The sequence below is a fragment of the Hippoglossus hippoglossus genome, chromosome 2 (genome assembly GCF_009819705.1).
Source record: "Hippoglossus hippoglossus isolate fHipHip1 chromosome 2, fHipHip1.pri, whole genome shotgun sequence".
Classification (NCBI taxonomy): Eukaryota; Metazoa; Chordata; class Actinopteri; order Pleuronectiformes; family Pleuronectidae; genus Hippoglossus; species Hippoglossus hippoglossus.
Window position 1 is genome coordinate 10788787 of NC_047152.1, and position 15693 is coordinate 10804479.

Genomic DNA, 15693 nt, shown 5'->3' on the forward strand with positions numbered 1-15693 from the left:
TCCTGGTTGACCGTCACGTGTCACTGAGCCGCAGCTTCCAGGTATTTAAACATTTATTTCACTTTGATTTTAAACCTTTTATTTCGCTGCTTCTGATCCTAATTTTCTCTGTAATAATAAATATAACATGAATTAAATTAACAGTTAATTCACTTTGTTTTCACCAAAATCTGTTTCTCAAATAGAATTAAAACAAAAACCTCAAAGTAAAATAAACTCGTTTAGCCTGAACAAATATCTTCATCCGGTTATTTATGTAATTTAAAGACATTTAAATACAACAAATAGTTTCTATCAACATTTAAAAGTTTTCAAATGATTCACATGTGAAGGTTTGTGGCCTTTCAGAGAGTCAGGCCTTCAAAATAAAACCCTGACTCCTTCTAAAGGGTGCCCAGATGCTTAACATCTGGAGTTTGATTCTCTGTGAAGTTCTATTTATTCTGACGGGAGGAGAACAAAGTGCACATGTTCACATCTGCTCAGGCTTTAATTCACACCTTCATCTTCAGGAATGTTAGTTTCATGACTTCAACACAGTTTCATATAAATAAATTAGCAGCGTCACTTTGTCCAGAGGAAAAGAATCAAACTGAAAGTGAAGCCGTTTGAGGAAAGTTTCAAATCTTCAGACTCGAGCTTCGTTAAAAACGGATCCAGATCCACGACGTTTCAAATGACGTCATGTGCTCAGTTTGGTCCCGCGTGTATTTACATGAGGGGGGGGTGCTGTCTCTTCTTCATCCTCCTCTTCGTCTTCACGCGCAGTTTTTCACGATGACACTCTTCTTTCTGCACGCGCACTTCCGGGTCAAGAGTCTCTGTCTCGTGCTGACGCTTTTAATCTGAGTTGTGATGAAGAGGAGGAAAAGGCCCGAGCTCGTGCCCGAGCTCGTGCCCGAGCAGAGAAACGTCCGATTCCAGCTGGAGTCTGGATCTCTGGTCTCAGCTGTGAAAACCAAACCGCGGCAGGAAAAGGTTGAATTTAAAAACGTCTCGGTGACATTTGGGCCATAATTAAATCGTCAGAGTCAGAAATGTAATTAAAGCTTCGTTAATGTGATCTGTCACAAAACGTCATGTCTCTAATTGAAGCCACGGTCCTTGGGGGGGGGGGGGGCATGTCAGTGTCTAATTACAGGAGAGATATTCAATATGTGATCAAAGCTCTTTGTTTGAGGAGTTTACAGATTTGATCTGGTTTGAATCTGGAAAAGGGTCAAATCGGTGAAAGGCTCTGGAGCCACGTGAAGCCACGTGGGTGAATCCTGTGAACACAGTTCGAATCCCGCGGGGCCACATGTGAGGAACTGGTTTCTGACCCAGTGGATCACTGGTGATTATTAAAAGCATCGGCACGGGACGGGCTCTTCTTCTTCTACGGTCGGTTCTGCTCCATCTGCTGGTGCTGACTCCTGATGGCGAAGCGGCTCACGTGCACGGGGATCGGCACCACGATCTTCGGGTTCCGGGACGGTTCCCCGGACTTGTTGTTCACGTTTCCGGCCTTGACGCGTTTCCACTTGGCGCGTCGGTTCTGGAACCAGATCTTCACCTGCACCTCGCTCAGCTTGAGCGCGTGCGCGATCTGCGAGCGCTCGGTGAGCGACAGGTACTTCTTGCAGTGGAACTCCTTCTCCAGCTCCAGCAGCTGCTCGCTGGTGAACGCAGTCCTCCGCCGCCGGTTCTTCCCTCCGCCGCCGCCGCCGCCCGCCCCGGAGCCCCCGGAGCCGGAGCCGTGCTGGTGCGGGGCGTCCTCCAGACCTCCGCCCCCGTCCCCGTCCTCCTTGTGGCTCAGGGAGGTCAGGTTGTCGTCGGAGCTGTAGTCCAAGTCACTGTCCATGGAGAAGGTCTCGTCCTTCCGCCCGCTGTCCTCGTCTTTCGAGTCGTCTTTACTGAGTCCTCTGCCTGGGACACAGTTCACCAGTTAGGACACGAACAATACGAACATACCATAACCATAAAGTACAGGACATTACAGCTGTGTGAATCAAACCAACAGAGAAACAGATAGTAAAGTGTGTAGAAGAGAATTAGTTATTATTAAACTGGTGCTGAGTGGAACATGAACCCAGAGGTGAACGTGTGTGTGCGCGTGTGTGTGTCCGTGTCCATCATCATCATCACATCAGTGTTTGGATCACAGCGGAACACGCGCTCTCCACGGAGTTTTATTTTTCACGCGTAATTACGCACGGCGCGTCTCCGCGCGGCCTCTTCTGTGAAACGGAGACTCCGCGTCTGTCACAACGAATAAATCCACGAACACGCGCCGCGTGATTTATCATCAACATGTTCGAGATCAATAAATAACTTAAATTATATAATATATAATAAATACGGTTTTTATCATTTAACTGAAACTCAGATTTAAACTTGATTCAAACGAGATTTACTGAATCATTTTATTTATGAAGATAAAACCTTCCGCTGTTTTTCAGATTCAAACAAACTGAAGCAGAACTTATTTAAATTCACTTGTTTAAAATGGACAGAAGTTGTTTTAAAAACGAAGAAATTATCAACTCATAATTAAAGTTTTTTCTAATATTTGTCATTAATACGAAATAAAAAGATGAAAGAACATTTTCTTAAATCTTTCTTCATCTTGTGAGAATTAGTTTTAAATTAGTTTCTGTTCAAATCAACGAGAGTCAAATCATTTTCATTTATTCATTTTCTTCTAAATAATAAAAACCTGAATGTTTTTTCTAAATTAAAAACAGATTATTTAAAAACGAGATTTAACGGAACAACGATCCGTGAGGATTTAGATTCAAGTGTCTCGGCTCCGGTTGTTTGCTCCGGTCGTGCTGTCACACTGCAGCCGGCCCGGGAGCGCTCTCCCCGGGCTGACGGGGAGCAGGGAGCCGCCTACCTGTGGATGTCTGCACCGGCTCCGCGTCGTGGAACCCCTGCAGCGACTCCTTCTGCAGGAAGCTCTTCTCCTCCGCCTCCAGCCGCAGCTCCTTGTCGAAGACCGCGTGAAGCGCCTGGGAGCCGAACTTCCGGGCCGCCTCCTGGTGCTGCTGGGACGGGGAGAATCCTCCGGGCAGCGACGCCATGAGCGTGGAGGTGAGCGCCATGCCCTGCGCCATGCCCTGCGCCATGCCCTGCGTCAGGCCCTGCGCCAGGCTGGAGCAGAAGCCGCCCTGCAGGCCGGGGATCTGCGGGTGGTGTCCGGCGGGGAGAGCCTGCTGCAGGGCCGGGGGCGGCGGGGGCGGCGGCTGGAGCACCACCGACCGGTACGGCATGAACATCGGGTAGCCGGTGTACACGAAGTGTCCCGGGCTGGGCTGCGGGGGCCCCCCGATCAGAGAGTCGATGCTGAAGGCGGTGGTGCTTCCGAGTGGCCGCTGCATCACCATGAAGGACGAGCTGAACGCTGCGCTCATAGGACCGACCGCTGCAGCCGGAGGAGACCGGGGAGGAGACCGGGCAGGAGAGCGGGCAGGAGGCCGGGCAGGAGGCGCGGCGGGCGGCTGCGGACAGACAGGAGCCCCGGTGGAGCCGCCTCGGTCTGGAAGTTCACAGCTGCGATAATCCGGTTAAAGTGAAACATTCCATTGGGTCCAGGGCACAGGGAACTTCTTCTTCTTCTTCTTCTTCTTCTTCTGCTGCTTCTGCTGCTTCTTCTACCAACAACCAACACGCACCGCACCGCACCGCACCGCACCGCACCGCACGCTCTGGAGAACCGAGCGTCCCGCGGCTCCACTTCAACTTGACCGGACTCCGGTGTCTGAGCAGCGGACACTTGTCCCTCTGTCTCCCGCTGAGCCCGTGTGTGTGTGTGTGTGTGTGTGTGTGTGTCCGCTCTGCGCGCGTCCAGATGTGTTTGGATTTAAATTACGCTCCTGTGCGCGTCTGCTCCTGGAGAGCCCCGCCCCCTCACCGCGCTCCGGCCCTGATTGGTGGACGGGCATGACGTCACAGGTCGCCTCTAGTCCCCTGACCTACAGAAATACTCTTACTACAGAAATACTCTTACTACAATACTACAGAAATACTCTTACTACAATACTACAGAAATACTCTTACTACAATACTACAGAAATACTCTTACTACAAAACTACTCTCACTACAATACTACAGAAATACTCTTACTACAGAAATACTCTTACTACAGAAATACTCTTACTACAAAACTACAGAAATACTCTTACTACAAAAATACTCTTACTACAAAACTACAGAAATACTCTTACTACAAAAATACTCTCACTACAATACTACAGAAATACTCTTACTACAAAAATACTCTTACTACAATACTACAGAAATATTCTTACTGCAAAAATACAAACATACTCTTACTACAGAAATAGTATAACCCCAAAACTACAGAAATACTCTTACCACTAAACTACAGAACTAGTCTTACTCCAGAAGTACGTGTTCCCCATCATGAAACGCAGTAACTGTATTCACTATCCTCTCGGGGCCTCGGGGCCAAAACCTGTTTGGACCTGACGTCACTTTCAGCTTCATCATTTCCTACAAGAGAATGAGATGTATTTAAATGATTATCAAAATGAAGCGGCTTCATTTTGATAATCATTTAAATACATCTCAAAGTAAATATGAGTTTTCAGAAGGTTTCATTGTTTCTGACAAACAGTTGAACGTGAGAACTGTTGCTGTTGATTCACATCAATGTATTAAATCAATTTAACTTTTATTATGTTACACGATAAAATGATCATCTACACAAGATGAGAAGAAAATGTATTTTCACTTCGTTGTAAAGGAAACTTAAAATAAACTCACTTCAGATAACAGAAGCACCGTTGACTTGCAGTAACTTGTAACTTGTGTATTTACAGTAACTTGTAACTCTCAGTGTATTTACAGTAACTAGTAACTCTCAGTATATTTACAGTAACTAGTAACTTGTGTATTTACAGTAACTTGTAACTCTCAGTGTATTTACAGTAACTAGTAACTCTCAGTATATTTACAGTAACTAGTAACTTGTGTATTTACAGTAACTTGTAACTCTCAGTGTATTTACAGTAACTAGTAACTCTCAGTATATTTACAGTAACTAGTAACTTGTGTATTTACAGTAACTTGTAACTCTCAGTGTATTTACAGTAACTAGTAACTCTCAGTATATTTACAGTAACTAGTAACTCTCAGTATCTTTACAGTAACTAGTAACTCTCAGTATATTTACAGTAACTAGTAACTCTCAGTGTATTTACAGTAAGTAGCTTCTTCCCTGTGAGCAGGTTTTATTATCTGAGGTTAAATCAAACTTCCGTTGGCACAAGAAAACCACTTTAACGTGTTTCACTCGTGTTTAACTCGTGTTTAACTCGTGTTTTGTGTTTTAGTGTCATCGCCCTCGTTCTGCTGCAGAACCTGGAAACAACAGGTTGCGTCTCATCCACCTCTGGAAACTTCTGAGTCTCAGTCTGTCACTTAGTAGAAGCTGGTTTGTGTTTGGTGACAATTGTTCTGAAATAACTTTATTGAACAAGACTGAGCAATGACTGATTATTGATTAATTAATGACTTAGAAACTGTTGCTATGGATACGGGTGCAGATCAGTTCTGATGGAACCTTCATTATCAAACTGGTTCCGTCAGATTATTTAATCTGTTGACTGGTTACTGGTCAGATTTATGTCTCGTATGACTGTTATATATATTATATATATATGTATGTATGTGTGTACCTGTAGTTTTCAGTAACTGGTTCTTTAAACACGCCCTGTCCTCGCCCACGGACACAATGTGACTGGTGCTGTGTGTGAAGGTGAAACTGGGATGCTCTGTATTGACTGGTAATGAATGCAGCTGTAAAGAAATGGTTTTACGAGCAGTTTGATGTGGGACTGTTGATTTGCGGCGGCGTCTCGGCCCCGGCTCGTGTTTTGGTGACTCATGATGAGGTTTGAAGTCGTCTGTGATTATCCTGCGATTCATCTCCTGCGAAGAAGCTTTAAATCACAATATTTGCTCCTGCGTCGGCATCAAACTCCCGGTTAATGAATCCTCTAATGGCTTCCTCATCAATTCATACCGGCCTCGTCCACGCCACCGCCGTCGCAACACATCATCGACGGAGACAGGGACGTGACCTCTGACCCTACTGGATCTCCCAGTAGACCCACCCCCCCTCTCCTCCTGGGCTGAGTCAAGGGCACGCATGGATACCCCCCCCCCCCCCCCCCCCTCAGGGTCACTGGGACACGATCTCATTAATGGCGTCCTGATCTGCGAGTGCGATGCAGACATTAAATAGCAGTATTTTTCAATTAGCGCTGACAAATTCAATCAAAATTCCATAGATTAGGATGAAATGAGGCATGGGTCATTTACAAGGGGATTTAATTGCACGGCCATTAGACAAATAGTGCAGCGGCCTCTGTCTCATTATCAATCATGCAGGGGCATCAATAGTAAAAGGTTGTAAGGCAGGGGGGGGGTGAGTGTATGTGTCCGTGCACGCTCCCCGTGCACGTTACTGCTCTGCCACAACCGCAGAGCAGCTAATAAATACGCTCTTTTGTACTTATAAATTATCCAGTTTAATTAACAACATGGATTATGATTGGACTATGATTTAATTAAAGCTTTGCTGCACGCAGGCCGAGCCGCCATCATCCATTATGAGCTGGGGGGGGGAGGGGGTGGGGGGGCAGCTGGGGTGTAACACTGCTCTAAATGAGGCTTCCTCTAATGGAAGCTGCTTACCTGCTAGCATCATCATCGCTACAACACGCCGCCATTATGGGCGTCTGAACGACTGGTTTACAGAAACAAACCAAGAGCCCCCCCCACCCCCCCACCCCCCTGGAGTTCACGTCTGAAATGACACGAGCTGCGAGAGTTTGCTGATTCTGTCGTCATGTGTTGTAAAGTGGAGGGGATGTGGCGGGAAAAGCAATTTACGAGACACTCGCCACGGCCGAGGAGCCGGGGCAGGAACAGAGGGTGGGGGGTCGGGGGGGTGGACGTCGCCCCGGGCCCCAGCGCCGCCCGACACCATTCAGTCAGAGCGAAGCCGCGTGGCGGTATCAACCTTTTCATCAGCCTCTAAATGCCAGAACACATTTAGTCCCAGAAACACGGTGACGCGCTGGAAAACATGTGATGTTTCAGAACCGCTTCCTGAGTCTGAGAAACGTGCGTCATGTGACCCCGAGACGTCGCCCGGGGTCACGGCTCGGACACGTTTACATGTTCCTCACCTTTTAGACGTGTTTTTCTGTCCGCCATCTTGCATCTCTGTGGTGACTCATCGTCAGACGCGTGAACGTGGCTGCGAAACGTTAACTGACGTGAAACTCCGTCGTTTCATTCAGAAACCAAACAGCTGCTCGGAGACAAACTGCTGAATCAGCTGAAGTGAAACGAGCAACACAGCGCCCCCTGCAGACACACGCACAAACAGACATTTGAAACATCAGAGGAGGAAGATTTAAACCTTAAATCTTGACAAAACTATTCAGATCTATTCATAACTTTTTCCAGACGTTGTGAAGTCAAATATTAATTTATGACCTCAGAGAAAAGAGGCTCAGATATTTCAGAACTTGTTCCTGCTCCAAACACCAGACCGAGCTGCTTTTGTCCCAAAGCTCCGATCAATTAACATTTAGAGCAGCGATTGGATTTTTGATTATCGGAGCTGAAAGGGACTCGATTGATTGGCCCCTGATCCAGTGAGGGAGGACGGCTGATGGGATTGAGTTTCTTAAGTATGTTCTGGCAGCAGAGCAGCGAGCGGATCGATCACTCTGCGGAAAACCTTCGTCCCAACAAGTCATTTAATCTTCCTATCGAGTCCGATAATCAGATTCTGTTTGAACCAGTGAAAAAATCCACTGGACGACTCGTTGTTTGTGGAGTTAGTCGCTGAAATTCACAGGAAATGGAAACTAAACTCAGACGCTCGGCCAAAGCTTCAAAGTCCTGCTTCTCTTTAAAGACATGATGGTTTACAGGACTGTGTCTCTGTCCAGGACTCTGACTCTGTCCTCTGACTCTGACTCTGTTCTCTGACTCTGACTGTGACTCTGTCTCTGTCTCTGACTGTGTCTCTGTCCAGGACTCTGACTCTGTCCCTGTCCCTGTCCTCTGACTCTGTCCACAGACGGGTTCTCTGAGAACAGTCTGTGTCCAGACGTGGTTTACGGGGACGTTCCTCCTGATTCGAGGACACATTTCTGATGCACTCGTTTTTATTTGTATTTCAGTGAATTCATAAAACCCAATGATCATGTGACTGGAGAAATACAGAGTCGTTAAAATTACTGTAACCTGACAAAACTTTGAGCCGTCTTTATTGTTCACGTGATAAAATGAACAACACGAGGGAAGTGGTTTATTTCAAGTCCTCAAATCTGCAGCTCGACTTTTACAGAATCGTTTTAACATTGATTCTCATGAAATGTAAATTATTGCTCGTGTGCGACGTAAGAGTGAAAATCTTCTAAATAAAAGATCAGTTTAGGATGAGGATCCTAATGCAGTCAAATCACCACCAGCGCCCCCTGGAGGCCAATAAAAACACTCTGCTAAACGTGGAAAGAATGAAAAATGTGCTGCTCAGACATTTCCTCCGTCTCCGTTTGAGGACGTCGAGGGTTCGGTGATTGTTGAGGGACTTTGGGGAAACGTGTCGTCTGAGCTGGACCTGAACATTCAGATGAGAGAGACGAAGCTCTGAGAGTCCAGCTGTGATCTGTCTCCACATCTGGGGGGAAGCAAGCTACACACAACTGTTCTGTTCTAAAAGCTCAGATGGACTAATACTAGGTTTTAAATAATGTTCAGATCAGCAGCAGCAAAACGTCTCATAACAAATCTAACACATTTCACTGTTTGACATGAAAACATGAAGTAAAAGAGAAGTTAGTCTTTTTTAAACTCTGCTTTAACCTTGACTCCTCCTGCTGCGAGGAACCGTTCACACCTGAAGTTTAGCTTCAGACTGAAAACTCAAAGATCTTAAATCATTGAAACCAGATGGAATCTTCACGGTGAAGAAGCTGGAACAAGAGAAGGTTTTTATATTAAAAGACTTGAATCAATGATCCACATTGATCTGATATATATTTTAACATGTTTGTAGGATGTGGTCGTGTTCAGCTGAATGAAAGTGAAGCACAAAGTTTTGAGCTTCACGTGTTGGAACAGAAATCAGTGAAATATTGCGTCCAGCTGCTCGTGAGTCGTCTCCGTAGAAACCAGGTCAGATAATTGAGTGTTTAAAATGTGTCACTTTCTGCTGCTCGGCTCGCAGCAGATGTTCCTGCAGCTGGAATCACTGTCATTACTGCACACAGCAGCCCCCCCCCCCTCTTTAGGCCAACAACATGAGAGGCCTCTCGGCCTGACCTCTGACCTCGCTCCATAAAGACACGCAGGTAAATACACGCTCTCCGCCGCGGCTAACCCGGGGAATGAGAGACGTCCTGGGCCGGGACAGACACGAGTTCAGCGCTCCAGACGGTGGAGGGGGAATCAGACGGCGAGCTTCAGACGAGCTAATTAGATCTGGCGAGATGTTCACGTTGTCTCCCACACAGACGCTAAAGGAGTTATTTCATTATTACAGCCTGAATCACTGCTGGTACAATCACCCACACAGGATGCAAGGAGACGGCGGCTACAATTGGGTTAGAGCCGCCTCGACGTGCCGGTTCCTCTGGGTGAACGGTGTCGGCTTCCATTAGCAACATGAAGGCTCGACAGCGCGGGAACGAGGCGAGCGAGAGCGCCGCCGCCCGAGACGCTTCACATGAATGAACGCCTTGTCTGTAGAAAGTTTTCTCACGTCTCACTTTCCTCCGGCTGCGTCGTCACTTGCCTTTATTACCTTCATCAGTTTCCTTTGACCCGTTTCACCGTCGTTCTGGGACCTGACGAGTTTCTTCTTCTGTCTCGTCACTGAAATCACATTTGTCCTGTTTAAAGCTCCTGTCAGACACGACTCTGGGTTTTCTGCCTCATCGAGAACGAACAGGAAGTTTCCTCAGTTCCTTCTTCACCTCAGCAGCTAAACTTTACTGTCACTGTATGTTAGTATCTACTAGTGGAACTAGATCTATTAGACTTGTATATTGTTACAGATATAAAGGAAGAAATCTAATGTGGATCCGTCTAATAATTCATAACACACTGTAAATAAAGATGGACGACGTGACGGCTCCCAAATCTGAAGCCAAACCATCTCCATCTCCCCCTGGTGGCTTGTGTCATAGACCCTCCTCCTCCATGTTGGCAGACGGGACCAAACTAACCAATCGCTGGCCGTTAGCTGTTCGGTTGAGTTGACGTGTGAAGATAACCTCAGGAGGAACCAGTGCATTTGTTGGGGACTATTTCCAGCAGCGGATTGATCCACACTCAGGATGTTGTGACTTTGTTACAAGAAGAGAATTATATAATATCACGGTAGATCTGTGGAGTTGTGTTTTTGTCCCTAAGACTCATGGGAGTAACCCTAACCCTGTCGTCGGTTTGTCTTCAGAGTGAAGTCGTGTTTCTTCCTTTAAACAGATTTTAAATATCCGTTGACGTGAAGTTTGATGACTCGACTTGTTTTTCGTCTTATATTTTTCCGTCTTTGATGAATCTGATCGTTTCTCGCGGCGCCGATGAATCGGGTTTTATCTGAAGGTTTTGAAGAGAAGAAGAAGAAGAAGAATCCTGGGATCTGAGATCGTGAAGTTATAAACCTGCTTCATGCTAATGAGGCCGCGGCGGTTTTTGATTCCGAGCGAAAGCGCTTCAGACGCAGAAGTCAACAGCCACGTTAACCCCTGGACATTCAGACGTTTGATGGAGCGGCGAGCGCTGGCCTCCCCTCTCCACGGATCCAACATCATTATCCAGGAGAGAGACAGTATGTTTCGCCCGCTCCGCCGGTAATGAGCCCTCGCCGATCATCCCTCATGCCGTAATTAGCGGCGGGCCCGGCACTCAGGCCCCCTGCTCGCCGCTAATGGAGTGAACAAGGCAGAAAACGAGCACTATTAAGGCTGGACATGAATTCCAGCTCGCCATGTGAAACTCTGGAAACATAATCGTCTTCATCATTCAGCGCTCAGACTCCGGCCTCCTCCCGATCGCCGCCTCGTCTTCTGTGTCCAATCAAAGCAGGATGGACGGCGAGATCGTGTCCCGGCTCCTTGTCTCCGTCTCCGGGGGCGAGACTTCGAATCCGAGTCTCGTTAATTCACGACAAACACGGAACCACTTGACCCGACTTCGACTTCAGTTTGTTGTCGTTGGTTTTATTCTCGTCAGATCAAATTCTTCATTTTCTACGTTTGATGGTTCAGACGAGCGTCAGAGGAGGTCGTTCAGGGGTCAAAGGTCAAAGCCAACATGCCTCAGTCGTGTGTGAGGGGACAGAGGGATTCTGGGAAAGGCAATAAGAGCAGCAGTTGTGAGCGATCATGAGTGTGTTTGATTTGTTCATGCGTGTCACTCGTATGTGATGAGTGACGTGGGGGCGGGGGCCAGTGACGGCCGCGGTTTGCAAGGTCAGCGAGGTGATTGGTTGTGTGATCACGGCGGGGTTAGAGAGGCGGGATCAAGGTCGGGGCTGATGACAGGAGGCGAATCATGTTTCAGCTTCACAGGCGTCCTTGTGTTTGTAAGACAGAAAAATTATCTGCAACAATTTTAAGATTTAATTCATTTATCCCCAAACAATTCAACTTTCACTGGTTCCAGAGTCAAATGAGGAATACAATAAATCTTCAATTATAAACAAAGTAAAATTTCAGAAACAGCAATTTAAAGTTTTCCTGTGATTTTAGATCCAAAGATAAATCAGAGAAAAACAGTTTCCTATAAATACAACAAATGTTTTTTATTGAAGTCGACGGCTGTGGTTCACGTCTCTAACGTCACAGGTTCAAGTAAAAACATCAGCAAATGATTATTAAAAACTGTCTTCACACAAATACTGAATTCAACATGAGCAGCAGGTAACAGTCGTGTTGAAGATCATTTCAATCATCTTTAACTTTTCACACGTCTGAAGTTCACGAAGCAGAAATCTGACCGACTGTGTTTTATCCAAAACGTCGTGAAGGATCTTCAGTAAATACAGAAAATGTTGATTCCTTCAATCGGATTTTATTAACAAACTAAATAGAAAGAAACACAGTTCAATTCATTTCAGTTTTATTTGTATGAAACCAAATCAAAATGTTCATTATCTCAAAACTCTTTCAATTCGCAAGTGGAGAAATAATAATAATATTATTATTATTAAAGTTAAAACTACACAAAGTAACTCAAACTAATCAAATCTCAGAGAAACAACAATTCACACAGTTTCTGAAACAAACTTCATTTTATTACTGATCAGATTTTATTCACATTTTGTTAATAATAATGCTGCTGCCCCCTAGAGGTCAGAGCCAGGGTCGCAGGTGAAATTCACAATTTCCCTCTCACACACACACACACACACACACACACACACAGGTGAGGATTCTGTGGTTGCACGTTAGTATAATAATTGGTCACGTATGAAGTTATCTAATGTTAGTGCACGTACGTGTTACACACTTTGTAGAGAAGTAGATCAGCTGATTATTTATAGTTATATAGTTTTGATATATTGATCTACCTGACATGTGTCTCTCACAGTTTTATGAGCTGATGATGTCACCGTCCTCTCCTGGTTGAGGTGCAGACAACTACGGCGATGTCCTAGTCCCCTGGGGGACATGTAGAGGACTACACTGAGGTCACCGTCCACAGCTGGAGCTCAGGAGTGACACGGCCCACATCTGGATGCATGCTGGGAGTTTACTGACGTCCTCTTACGGGACTTTGACCCGGGTGGAGCTCCAGTAGACGGGCTGAGGCATCGACACCTGAACGTGACACGTGGGACACGACTGCTTCCTCCACAGACGCTCCTCGATGCACTGCAGAGAGAGAGGGGGTCAGGGGGGGGGTGACTGTGTGTGAGACTGTGTGTGTGTCTGTGTGAGACTGTGTGTGAGACTGTGTGTGAGACTGTGTGTGTGTGTCACCTCTTTGTGGAAGGTGTGTGTACACTGCAGCTCTCTGGTTCCACCACTTCCTCCATGTAAGTCGTTGTGACAGATCAGACACACACTGTCTGCATCGCTCTGTAACACACACACACACACACACACACACACACTTTAGTGTCACAAACGAACGCTGGTGACCTTTGACATCGGTCCTCTCACCCACCAGCGACATGACATTGCGTCTCCTGAACTGGCCCCTCCTCTCGGGCGCGATGGCCTCTGGGATTGTGGGTATGAGGGAGGGTCTCCTCTCGGGGGCGGGGGTGGGGGCTTCTTGCTGCGAGGGCAGGAGGCGGCGGGAGGAGGTGCGACGCAGAAGGACTCTCGCCGTCACCGGAGCCTGAGTGGACGAGTGGAGACGAGACAGCTGCATGGCCGAGAGAGTGGCCTGGACAGGGAGAGAGAGAGTTAACCAGTTAACAGGTTTAACTGGTCGCCGCCTCCTGAGGAACCAAATATAGAAGATGTTAAATCCACACATGCTTTGATTCATCAGGGAGAGTTGATCAGGTTAAATCACTTCATCCCATCACAACAAGCAAAAATACATTTTAAATCCTCATTAGTTTCTTCTCTTGAACCACATCAGAGGAACCGAGGAACCGAGCTGTGAAGCCGGACTCTGGTTTCTAAAAATGGACGTGGAGTCGCTCTGAAGCCTGAAGCCTGAAGTGGCTGCTGGAGATGTTTGGTGACAGATGAGGAAGAAGGAAAGAAACGCTGTGAACATCCAGTGTCAGACTCCTTGTTTAAAAAGGTTCGAGTTGAAGAGATCCACAACAAGAAGGTGGCCGTTGTCCTGGAAACCATTTATAACATATACGAGTTGTTAGAATGAAACCAACCAGTGACTCCACCAGTTTGAGTCGCATGTCAGCTGCTGGTTCTCATGATCCTTCACCTGCTGCTCGACACAAAGATGCTGACTCCAAAATCAAACGTCTGTCATCTGCAGACAGGTCTGACGGCCACTAGGGGGCATCAGTCCATCATGTGGGAGTTATGGGGGTCAAACTATCTTTGCACGTGTTGATTGTGTAACGTGATCTTTCTCACACGATAAAGTTTGAACCTTGTAAAGAACCTTTAATGGGAATGTGCCTGAAATGCTACGATAATAAGAAAAAAACTGTAAATGAATCAGTTTGTGGTCAAATCTTTTGTCCACGACCAGTTTCTGATGAGTCAATACAACAAAACCCTCTCGATGCATTCGAGGAGACGTCTCGAGGAGACATCTCGAGGAGACGTCTCGAGGAGACGTCTCGACGCTAGCTTCTCTTACCGGACACGGCAGCGACGCCCGGCGGTCGAGCCTCATTCCGACCAACGGCTCCAAACTGCTCCTGCTTTCAGTCCTTCCTCCTTCGGACTCCACATCCTCCTCTTGCTCCTCTCTGGTCTTCTCCTGCTGCTTCCCTCCTCTGTACCTCTGCATCCAGGCATTGAAGATCCGGGCGTCTTCTTCCACGTCCTCTTCCTCCTTCTGCTCCTTCTCCTCCTTCTCCTCCTCTGGTTTCAGAGGAGTCGGGACTTCTGTGCCTGAAAACACCTCAACTTCTTCTGTGTCTGGATCCATTGAAGCTTATTTTAAAAGTTCAATTAGCTGCTAAAGATAAAGCCAGACTAGGCTAATTTAGCTGGATTACAACCAGGCTAATTTACTTCTAGCCTCATTCACTACCAACTATGCTAAATTACCGCCAAACTAGTTTCATTTAGGCTAATTTATAGTCAGGCTAAACTAGGCAACGCAGGTTTATTTCTAACCACGCTAAGGTAATGTCAAGCTAAGTTTAAAACTAGAACAACTTGCAACCAGGCTATATTAGAGCGGTTCGACAGATAGCTTGATTAGCATGCCGAGCCATGCCAGGCTAAAAGATTAGATCCACCCTAAATGAAAACTAAGCTAGCTACCATGCTATGGAAGAAGCAAGGCTAAGATTTAATCAAGTTAAATTATACAGGATAAAAAACAAGGTTCATTTGGAACGAGGCTAAATAACGTAACTGAAACCGATGGTTTACGCAGGTTAAATAAAAACATCGGGAGTCGCTGGGTCGTTACAGCAGCTCGGATGGTTCACAGTTGGCCGACAGACAGAGAGGAAGAGGAGGAGGAGGAGGTGGATGAAGAAGTGATGGATTAACGGAGCAACAAATCCTGACTGTCGGTCTCTCTGCTCCCGGTGGATCCAGACAAGGAGAAATCAAGTTTCCCAGACCAGCTCGTCCACTCGTCCACTGGCTGCTCTGGCTGCTCTGGCTGCTCTAGTTGCTGTTTGCTCGTCGTGTTTCTGGCTGGTTCTGTGCTGTGCTCACAAAGTTAATCCGGTTTCCCAGAAGGAGGAGGAGAGGGATTACACCTGCAGATTATCTGTGTCCAACCAGGGGACGAGTGAGGCTGCTCAGGCTCCAGGGGACAGTCACAGGGAGACGACTCAGGAGCTGATCTTCACTGGGGACATTTCAGCTCCTGGAGGAAGACATTTAGATTTGTGGGGAATTTCCAACTTCCAATTCCATGGATGTGTTTGGATGTGGGAAGAAACCAGAGTACACAACAACAACTATAATACAATTTGAAATTGTCAATAAAAACCTACTTATCACATATATATTGTTTATGTATTATAAAAGTGATGC

The 15693-nt window shown here is 46.6% G+C and overlaps 2 protein-coding genes across 3 annotated transcripts in view; both read right to left on the reverse strand.

The window, feature by feature from the left end:
* The window catches only part of si:ch211-207l14.1 (E3 ubiquitin-protein ligase RNF126), a 20430-nt gene extending 5430 nt beyond the window's left edge, over nt 1–15000 (reverse strand). The window contains exons 1-5 of one of the 2 annotated variants that reach the window (XR_004616638.1): nt 14330–15000; nt 13208–13432; nt 13021–13119; nt 12434–12912; nt 373–377 (exon numbers count right to left, since the gene is read on the reverse strand). Coding sequence is in view for 1 of the 2 variants with exons in the window: in XM_034612431.1 (XP_034468322.1) it covers nt 12805–12912; nt 13021–13119; nt 13208–13432; nt 14330–14623 (726 nt within the window). In the remaining variant the exon portion in view is untranslated. Of the gene's footprint in view, nt 1–372; nt 378–12310; nt 12913–13020; nt 13120–13207; nt 13433–14329 lie in introns of those variants that run through there. The other variant, XM_034612431.1, reaches the window with a different exon arrangement.
* Nucleotides 1261–3810, reverse strand: gbx2 (gastrulation brain homeobox 2). The gene is made up of 3 exons (XM_034612430.1): nt 3470–3810; nt 2879–3433; nt 1261–1908 (listed from the first exon to the last, which is right to left on the reverse strand). The coding sequence occupies exons 2-3, from the start codon at nt 3393–3395 to the stop codon at nt 1379–1381; spliced, it is 1047 nt and encodes a 348-aa protein (XP_034468321.1). The 5' UTR covers nt 3396–3433; nt 3470–3810; the 3' UTR covers nt 1261–1378.
* Nucleotides 15001–15693: the final 693 nt, after the last annotated feature.